We start from the raw sequence: 11,105 nt of genomic DNA on the forward strand, positions 1-11,105 counted from the left end.
GATATCTTACTCACAGGAAGTTTAAAATGTTACTTACAGGTCGAAGACTCCTTTTGTTTCAAAGACTCCAGTGCTCAACTTCCTTTATTCCAACCAGCTTATTTCACAATCTCAAATATGAGTTGAGCAGCAACTTATATCGCACCTGTGAACAATGAACCACTCCCATCACATAGCAAAGTGAAAGGAAAAAAAATGCTATTTGAGAAGTGACGAAAAATAAGAAAAACAGTGTTTTGAATACTGTTAGTAAAGAGTCCAACAAAAAAAAGCAGACAGAGGAAACACATGTTCCCAAACCAGTCACTCAGCAGTCCAGGTACCTCAAATAGGAGCTCAACTCCTAAGTTTTATATCCACTTATTCCAATCCACTTGTTCATAATTCCAACATAATAGTTGCTGCAAGACCAAGAATAGAGGGGGGATCGTGCAATGGGGACACTTGTGCAAGTTATAAGTGCCTAAAGGGAAATTTGTAACCTCAATCCCTAATCTATCTAAAACAAGTATAACAAAAAGTTTTCCCTTGGGGCGGGGGGAGAGTTAAGCTTTGGCTGTATAGGGGCTTTAGTGACTTTTTTGTTTAACTAGGTAAACAATAAACAATAAATATCATCCATGATTATTTCATATTACATTTTCAGCCAACAGGTTGTCCGTTAGGTTCCTTTTCCACAAGTTTACTATTCTTAGCTGCTTTTCTAAAAACAGAAAGCTATTTGTTTATAGGGCTCAATGAGGATAAGGAGGAGTGTTTTAATTTTGGAGGCGAAGGATTATAGATCTAAGGCATTGAAACAACTTAACAAATTGGTATATCACAAGTTGAAAGAGAATGCCAACCCTGTATTCCAAAAAGCCTTATGTGATCTTATACCTGTTGGTTGGGTTAGTATATAAAAGGTATAGTCACCCGTTACCCTTATTTTCCACCACCTACCCGGCAAAAATTCACTAAACCACCTTAGGGTTGCTCAACTGTGCATCTTCTGGTTGGAGAGAAGGAGTGGACTCTTACTTGTTGTAACCCTTTGTAGTGCATAGCGGACTCTTACTTGTTACCCTTTGTAGTGCATAGCGGACTCTTACTTGTAACCCTTTGTAGTGCATAGCGGACTCTTACTTGTAACCCTTTGTAGTGCATAGCGGACTCTTACTTGTAACCCTTTGTAGTGCATAGCGGACTCTTACTTGTAACCCTTTGTAGTGCATAGCGGACTCTTTCTTGTAACCCTTTGTAGTGCATAGTGGACTCTTACTTGTAGCCCTTTGTAGTGCATAGCGGACTCTTACTTGTTGTAACCCTTTATAGTGCATAGTGGACCCTTACTTGTTACCCTTTGTAGTGCATAGCGGACTCTTACTTGTAACCCTTTGTAGTGCATAGCGGACTCTTTCTTGTAACCCTTTGTAGTGCATAGCGGACTCTTTCTTGTAGTGATTGGGTTTCCATACACTTTCATGTGCACATAAATCAAAGTGTGAAGGGGGAGCTTAGGGTCATTAGTGTAGTTTCACTTTCAGACCTAGCTTCATTCTCTGGGATTTTTTCTATATTTCACAACATTTCTTTAACATGTACAAAGATCTCGGTACCGAGCAGAGAAATGCAGATTTTCAGGCTCCTGTCATGTTACTCCCACTGCTTGAGTTCCCGTAAGTTTGGTGGAAAAAATTTAATGAAAGGGTGTGCTGCATTCTTAGTCAGAAAACAGTCAATTCTGTTTCCTTAAAATGCAAACTAGCAAATGCCTTACAGAAGCCCCCAGGGAGCCGGATACATCTCAAAAATACGTGGGAAACGAACATATCTTTCTGCCCCAGTTTACATGTATAATTCCAAATTGTACAAAAATCTGAAAGCTGGTAGATTGTTACCTCTAACCACCAAACTGATACACCCAGACCAAGTGGGGTTTGTTAAAGGGCGACAAGCTCCTGCTGGCACTAGACGTATGGTTAACCTTATAGCACTAGCAAACAAACACAGATTGCTTTCTCTGCTACTTAATTAAGGCCCCATTCCCACTAAGCGATTTATCGTGCGATTTCCGCCGCGATATCGTGCATTTTTGCCGCGCGATATCGCGAGAAGACGCCGTCCAATGCTATTCAATGGAGCTGTCTTAGCTTCATGCCGCTCGTCACCCGTCACTGTCGCTCCAGCAGGACCTTTTTTTCTGCGGATTTTGCGCGACTTTGCTATTTTTTAATGGAACCCGACGGTGAAGGTCGCGCGGATCCGCCGCTAAAGGTAAGGAATGGGGCCTTCACACTGAGATGCTGAGAAGACATTTGATCGCGTGCATTGGGAGCATATGTTCCAAACGCTTAAACGGTTTGGGATACATGGAGATATTAATTCGGCCATAAGGCCATTATATTCTAACCCCTCCGCACAGGTCCTATCCTCGGGCATGCTATCTCATTCCTTCAACATCTCAAATGGGACCAGACAGGGGGGACCAGACAGATGGGACCAGGCAGGGATGCCCCCTGTCACCTATCTTGTTCTTATTAGCTATAACAGTTAGAAATAACTCTAATATTCATGGGATAACAGCTGGTGGGTCCGACTTCAAAATCGCACTTTCGCGGATGACATCATATTATCCCTAACAGAACCGGTCTCTTCCCTAACAGCTGTACACTCGACATTACAAACATTTAGTTCTGTATCCTACTATAGAGTAAATGCGGAAAAGTCACAAATACCGGATCTAGTGTTACCCCCTACTATGAGAACTTCACTCCAAACTATGTTCCCTTACATCTGGGCTAATGAAAAAAAAATCCCATACCTGGGAGTACACCTAACTGCTAAAACCGAAGCCCACTATAAACATTAGACATGTGCGATTCGTTTCGTTCCGAATCGAAATTCGGACGAATTTTCGGAAATTCGGACATTCGGATGTATCCGAATTCCGAATTATAGACATAACTAATGCAAACGAATCCGAATTTCCATTTCCGAAATTCGGTAGCGTTCGTACAAACGTTCGTTTCGTTTTCTGTTCTTATTCGTTTCTTATTCGTTTCTTATTCGTTTCTTATTCGTTTCTTATTCGTTGGAGCAAAGTGACATTAGAGGAGAAAAATATTTTTTCCCCCTCAAATGTCACTTTTGCTGCAAACGAACGAAACGAATAAGAAACGAATAAGAAACGAATAAGAAACAGAAAATGAAACGAACGTTCGTACGAACGCTACCGAATTTCATCCAAATCCGAATTCCGAATCCGAATTGACTTTCACACCCGAATCCTGAAAAACGAAATAACACAAATCCGAATTTAAAACGAAACAAATTTTTTGGCAGTGCACATGTCTAATAAACATAATTATCAAATCTTATTGGAACAAATCCAATCTGATCTGGCTTGTATCGGTCAATTTGAAATCTCATGGCACGGTAGAGTAGCTGCATTTAAAATGTCAATACTACCAAAAATTCTGTACTGCTTTCGCACTCTACCTATTCCATTACCGAACTCATTTTTTCACACCCTACATGCTATCGTTGGCCGGTTTGTGTGGAATGGAAAGAGGTGTAGAATTTACCGTTCAAACATAAACGTCAAGGGGGAATGGGTTTTCTGTCTCTGAAAGCATGTTATCGTGCATCCATTCTCGCTCAGACCAAAACTTGGTTCTTGAAGGATAATGATAAAATGTGGTACAAAATCGAGAAATGCATGATGAGCAAGGGAGATCTTGTGAACTGGTTATTTGCTACTCATCTAGACCGCTCACTAAAACCTCCCACTTCCCCCACCATCAGGGCCACCATATCTAATTGGCAGTCAGTATTAGGTGATCCAACCTTGTGCACAACCACTACCACTCTGGAAACCCCACTGCAAGTATACGAAATTGCAATACCATATTTGGACTTATGTAAGTGGAGAACTGGAGGATACTCTTCTCTTCCTCCTGTGCAAAGACTTAGTAACATTCATGGATAGTTTCCAATACTCCCAAATTACACACTACTGTTCCAGGAACCGTTTAGGAGATCTTCGTGCTCCCAATAAACTGTGGACTATGTTATCGTCTCCATCGTCGGCGAAGATCATTGTCTCTTCCTGCTACAGTTTTTTACTTAAAGGAGAACTATGAGGGGGAGTGCTTTTCACTCACCTCATAGTTCTAGCCGACCTGTGACAATGAGACTGTCACAGGTCGGCTCAGTAGATCGGGAAGTGAGCGAACACATACCGACGCTCGCTCACTTCTCGATCCTGTCACGGCTCTCTGCCGTGACAGGGGAGGGACTGGATTCCCCCTTCCCCGCTCCGATCCTCCAGCGCTGACTGGCGGAACGGACGGGGGAGGGTACAGCTGGCTCTGCCTCTAGATTGGCAGAGCCAGCTGTCACTCACGCAGCTGGGCGGATCCAGGCATAATTGTCTGGATCCGCTTCAGCTGCGGCGTCTCAGTATACCGCGAGCTGTAGCTCCCTATATACTGAGCTTTGGGTGATGGGAGGACGCTAGTTTGTGTCCTCCTGTTACCCTGAGGAGAACTATGGGGAAAAGCCCTAACCCCATAGTTCTCCTTTAATTTCTCCTCCTTTCAAAAACGTCCATATATGACTAAGTGGGATTCTGATCTATCCATAAACGTAATGACGGACAATGGCAAGGAGCCATTAAAGCCAATATCCTATATTCTAAATGCATTACAAATTGGGAAATATCCTACAAAATTTTAACTTGATGGTATCTTACTCCGTTCCGTCTCTCCATGATGTTCCCTTCTCAATCAGCACTCTGTTGGAGAAACTGTGGACGAATAGGTAGCTTGTCCCATATTTTCTGGTCGTGCAACAATCTACGTAGTTATTGGAATGAGGTTTTCAAATTACTAGCTACTATAACTGGCATACTTACCGTATCTTCGCCACAATTAGCCTTATTAAACGTAGATATACATTTGAACCCTAAAAACTACCGTTTAGTTATCATGCATGTCCTATTTGCAGCAAGACATCTCATCGCTAGTTCATCAAAAACACCTATGGCTCCATCTATACCAAAAACAATCTATCGTGTGCAAACCTACTGTCTACCTAATCTAAGTTCCACTACCGATGGGATGCATGGCTGGTGTTTATGAATAATAAAGCACAATAACGATTCCGTGTTCCATCTTAAACCATATAAACGAACTCTAGGATATTTTCCAATGATAGTTATGTTACCTCATATATAAAACAACTTTCATTGTGCTATATTAAAGACTATTACTTTGTACTCATGAGAGATAACACCTTACCTTCCTCCCCCCTCTTTTCCTTCACCTTTGCTTTACTCATACTACAGCCCACCTCAAGCCGATACTCCTACAGGTATTTTGTACCGATGTCTCAGGAGTCCCTACTGGAGTAGCGGGCGCTTGCTCATCTCCCCCCTGTCCTGCCCTGCTTGTGCTTAGATCAAGGGTCTGGTTAGGAATTTTAGGGGGGGACAAAGCTCATTTTTGGGCTGTGGGGATCCTCCCTAAAAGTGCTGCCACACCTTAAGGGTGTGGTATGACTTTTGGGGGAAACTCCATGCTTTTTTCTTCTATTTATTTAAACGGGATCCCTCCTAACATTGGTCTGGTATTGTTTGGGAGAGGGAACCGCACCATATTTAAAGGAATTGTTCATTTTTATTGTTTCACTTTAAGCATTGTTAAAATCACTGCTCATGTCCCCCAGGGCAGTACCATGATCCACATACATGTCCCCCAGGGCAGTACCCGGATCCCCATACATGTCCTCCAGGGCAGTACCCAGATCCCCATACATGTCCTCCAGGGCAGTACCCGGATCCCCATACATGTCCCCCAGGGCAGTACCCGGATCCGCATACATGTCAACCAGGGCAGTACCTGGACCCTCATAATTTCCCCACAATTGGTCTGGTATTGTTTGGGAGAGGGAACCGCACCATATTTAAAGGAATTGTTCATTTTTATTGTTTCACTTTAAGCATTGTTAAAATCACTGCTCATGTCCCCCAGGGCAGTACCATGATCCACATACATGTCCCCCAGGGCAGTACCCGGATCCCCATACATGTCCTCCAGGGCAGTACCCAGATCCCCATACATGTCCTCCAGGGCAGTACCCGGATCCCCATACATGTCCCCCAGGGCAGTACCCGGATCCGCATACATGTCAACCAGGGCAGTACCCGGACCCTCATACATGTCCCACAGGGCAGTACCCAGATCCCCATACATGTTCCCCAGGTCAGTACCCGGACCCCCATACATGTCCCCCAGGGCAATACCCGACTCCCCATACATGTCCCCCAGGGCAGTACCCGGACCCCCATACATGTCCCCCAGGTCAGTACCCGACTCCCCATACATGTCCCCCAGGTCAGTACCTGGACCCCCATACATGTCCCTCAGGGCAGTACCCAGACCCCCATACATTTTTTATGACCTATAACTTGCATATAAGCCTTTAAAAAGGGGACATTTGATTTTCCGAGTTCTGGTCCCATAGACTTTCATTGAGTTCAGGTTCGAACTTTTTCCATGTTCTAAAGTTCGAACTCGAAATGAACTCGGGGATGTTCAGGTCATCACTAATTGCCACTGGGTTCAAGTTAACTGAGCAGTGAACCCCTCACAAATGTTTTAATGGAAACACAAACTCTTTACACCATCCTCTGTTACAATTCTGACCTTTAGGAAATGTCTGTTTCACTTACAGCCCTGTGCAGATAGGAATGTAACAGAGTTTACACTATGATATCCCTTCAGAGAGGCAAAGTTACCGTATATACTCGAGTATAAGCCGTCCCGAATATAAGCCGAGGTACCTAATTTTACCACAAAAAATTCTATTTGATGTATTCAGCTTAATAAATATGGTTTTAACTGAAGGATGGTGCAGGAAATATTTACAGAAACAATATTAAAAAATTTAAATGAGTGGCCAGATTATTATGACCCCCCCATCAGTACTTCGTTGGACCGCCTGGTGACTCCACGAGATGATGAAAGGTGATGCGAGGAATCTGACACGGCACTGTTGCCCTTCTGTTGTCTTGTACCAGTCTTGCCCCTCCCCCGTTCTGCCCTAACATTGACTAGTCGCTGACGACCACAATTCGCACGTTCAGACCCAGATTTTCGGCTGACAGTCAGGTCTTTAAACACTTTAACAATGAGCTGCTCCTGAACATGTAACGAATTCTGCTGTTTTGCTGATACTCGCTCCATGGCTCCGAGCGCCAACAATCATCCCGCGTTCCAAGGCTGTTAAATCGCGTTATTTCCCCGTATCTTCAGAAACAAATCACTTCTACTGTCGTGGTAACCAACCTGCTTCCCTATTTATAATGGTCTGGCCCTCTAGCAACTTCAGCGCCAAATTATAGCTCATTTGCCTACAAACGTCAGGTGGTCATAATAAACTGGCCACTCAGTGTATATAATAATCCGGCCACTCGGTGTATATAATAATCCGGCCACTCGGTGTATATAATAATCCGGCCACTCAGTGTATATCTGTGAAGGTTCTCATTCATCCAGGTCACATGGTTTATCTGTAAAAAATAAGTCAAGGCAACTGGACTTGCTGTATTTTTCTTGAAGACGTTTTACTGGTCATCCGACCAGCTTTCTCAATTCAGAATGACTCATACAAAAATTATCTGGGAATAAATATAGTAAATGTCGCTCCAATCCACATAATCTGTGTAACCAGATGTTGATTGCATTTGCATAATCGGAGTCTAGGAGGTGTTAATAACCTGCTCAGAGAGATGTTTTAAAAAAGCATTGTATGTGGCAGACAATAGATGTCTCACCCCCTCCCCCACCCCTCTATTCAAGCTTGGCTTCTCCATCTTTACATAAATGGCCTCTTTCACACCTTTTTTAAACCAGTCCTTCCCCCTGTCTAGGATGTGTACTTGACTGTCTTCAGAGGAGTGACCTTTTTCCTTTAGATGTAGGTATACTGCTGAATCCTGACCAGAGGTTTTGGCTCTTCCATGCTGTGCCATACGCTGGTGTAGCTGCTGTTTCGTCTGCCACATACAATGCTGTTTTAACACCTCTCTGCAATGAACACCTGGTTATGACTAACAGATTGTGTGGATTGGAGCAACATTCACCATATTTATTCCCAGATAATTTTTGTTCAAGTCATTCTGAATTGGGAAAGCTACCAGTAACAAAGTAAAAACAGTGAAGCGCCACGGACTGTCAGTCCTTAATGGGAATTGCTTTTAGGCATACTGCAGGATGCTGCCCCAAAGAAGCCAGGAAAGCTGGAAATCTAGGAAATAAGCACATGATTCGTTTTTTTATTGATGTTTATTGAAATTAAAGTGATCTACACCATGAAAGGCGCCCCTTTTGTGCTTATTTCCTGAATTGGGAAAGCTGGTCGGATGAAATGTCTTCAAGAAAAACACAGCAAGTCCAGTTGCCTTGACTTATTTTTTTACAGATACCAATTATAAAAACAAAATAAGATGAAAAATAACAATAACATTTAAAAAGTACCTAAGTTTAGTTTGCCTGTATTTTGGTTCCATGCAAAGTCGAATTTGCTTGTCCAAGTCCAATCGAAGCTACAGAGTCACTGGCCCTCATAAAATGTTCCCCATTGGCCCCAATGTTGCTTTTTGATGCTATGGTAAAATGAGAGCCCTGAGCTGCCAAATGCAGCAGCTTTTTCTTGTTCTTCAAGAGGGTTATACACAATTAGTTTGAAGATGGTGTCTATAGGTGTGCTGGAGTATTTCTTTATACTCAGAAGGCACACCCTTATTGGCAATTATCCTAAATAAATCTATATTTCCGGAGTACAAGGTTTCACATTCTGAAAACAAACATTCCATTTAACAGAAGGAAATTACTATTTGTTAGAAATTGTGTACAATTCTGTTAGAAAGTCTAATGTATCTTCTGGACCTTGTAATATAGGGATGTTTGGTGTCTAAGTAGTTGGTATTTTCTTAAACATTAGTGTTACAACCTTTTATAAAATAACTGCATTAGTGTAGAAGTTTAGAAATAGGAGCTATATGAAGGTTTAGGTTTTAGGTAAAAAAAAATCAAACTTATAGGTGTGCTTTAGACCATATTAGGCCCCATTCACACTGAGCGACATGAAAATCGCGCGATTTTGAGCGATATTGAGCGACTTCACGCAACTTTTTCCTATTGGGCTGTATGCAATCAGGAGCAAAATCGCTTGAAAAAAAGGGTCATGTAGGAGCGACAAGCTACCAGCGACGAGCTACAAGCGATATTGAGCGATATTGAGCGATATTGAGCGACGAGATGTGAACAGCTCCATTGAAATGGATTGGAGAAGCTACATAGAGCGATATCGCCGCAAAAATCGCTCGATAAATCGCTCAGTGTGAATGGGGCCTTAGGGGTCTTTTGCAGGCTCTGCTAGTAAAAATACGCTTTGCTTCTAGCTTGGACTATTTTCGGTTAGCTCTTTCCCAGTACAAGAACTTGCCTCCTGGAAGCGCTCAGCCCCTGTGGCTGAGAGTCCTGGGTGACTGCAACCCCCAGTTCTACCGTGGGATTGTCACACAACACCACAGCACATATATTGGGACTCATTGACATTGTTACACTTTGAATAACTTTGTTTGGAGCCTTGCTTTGAAATGTACACAAATGCTGATAACATAGGGATCCGTTGATATAGGTATCACCAGCGCAGTCCATCTGGAGAGGATTGAATAATCTGTATTATAGTATATAATCTATTCTTAGCTCACTATAATGTTTTCTGCAGCCACTCGAGAGCTTGGTCCTTTGTTAGTTTGTACCAGTCATGTGGAATGTTGGCTGGATTGGCATTTTTGGAAGAGAATGATTGAACGCCTTGAAAACTAACATCCAATAGTCTGAGGCATCGGCAGTTGTGTCGGGGTAGATAGCCCAGTCAGGGTAATATTTTCAATAATCTATGTTAGGGTGGGGTGTCCCTTCTGTGTCCGCATTCCTAAAATGTATTAGAAAGGACGTTGGAGGAGCATATGGAATGGTCGAGAACATTTGTTTCTTCATTGACATCTTGGGCCAGCCCTCTCGGTCTATGGACAGATGCAAAATGTTCTTTATGATCCTCTCCTACAGCCTCACAGGGAGCTTTACAGAATGGGCACTGCTTGCCACACCCCATCACCTTCCTGAACAATTCATCCTGAGGTTTCAACGTCAACTGTAAAAATATTGTTTCAGTGTTCAGTAGACATGTGCACTGCCAAAAAATTCGTTTAGTTTCATTTCGTTTTAAATTCGGATTTGTGTTATTTCGTTTTTCGGGATTCGGGTGTGAAAGTCAATTCGGAATTCGGATTCGGACGAAATTCGGTAGCGTTAGGTCGAACGTTCGTTTCGTTTTCTGTTCTTATTCGTTTCATATTTGTTTCGTTCGTTCGTGACATTCGAGGGGGAAAAATATTTTTCTCCTTCTCTAATGTCACTTTGCTCCAACGAACGAAACGAATAAGAAACGAATAAGAAACGAATAAGAACAGAATACGAAACGAACGTTCGAACTAACGCTACCGAATTTCGGAAATGCAAATTCGGATTCGTTTGCATTCGTTATGTCTGTAATTCGGAATTCGGATACATCCGAATGTCCGAATTTCCGAAAATTCGTCCGAATTTCGATTCGGAACGAAACGAATCGCACATGTCTAGTGTTCAGTGAGGTGATGTCTTGTTCCACCAGTTTTTCCAAGTCAGGTAGGCGTGCAAACTGCTTCATAGTAAATCAATCACTTTGGAAAATGACAACTTTTGTACTGTTCTGTAAAAGGACAAGTTACACAATGTTACACAATTCAACCAAGAAGTCGAATATAGTCTTGGCTTGAAGAGTTTTTTTTATCATAAATAATTTTTTTTTATTTTTACCATCAGAGATTGCAAAATATCTGCTTGCAATTAGGGATGGGCTGCACGTTCGAGTCGAACCTATGTTCGACTCGAACATACTGTAGCATGTTCTAGCGTTCGCCGAACGCCGAACATTATGGGATGTCCGCGGTCTGTTCGACCGCGGGACAGCCCACAATGCACTGCGCCGTCCGAAACGGTAATTGGCTACAG

At 42.7% G+C, this 11,105-nt stretch overlaps 1 protein-coding gene across 1 annotated transcript in view; it reads left to right on the top strand.

Annotated features, from left to right (window-relative positions):
- Window positions 1–3,592: 3,592 nt before the first annotated feature.
- Window positions 3,593–11,105, top strand: part of LOC108801091 (perforin-1-like) — a 22,800-nt gene continuing 15,287 nt past the window's right edge. Inside the window, exon 1 of the mRNA XM_018573039.1 lies at window positions 3,593–3,902. Coding sequence (XP_018428541.1) covers window positions 3,593–3,902 — 310 coding nt within the window. The remainder of the gene's footprint in view (window positions 3,903–11,105) is intronic.

This window comes from Nanorana parkeri, unplaced genomic scaffold (genome assembly GCF_000935625.1).
Source record: "Nanorana parkeri isolate BGI_ZX_2015 unplaced genomic scaffold, ASM93562v1 scaffold2214, whole genome shotgun sequence".
NCBI classification, from domain to species: domain Eukaryota; kingdom Metazoa; phylum Chordata; class Amphibia; order Anura; family Dicroglossidae; genus Nanorana; species Nanorana parkeri.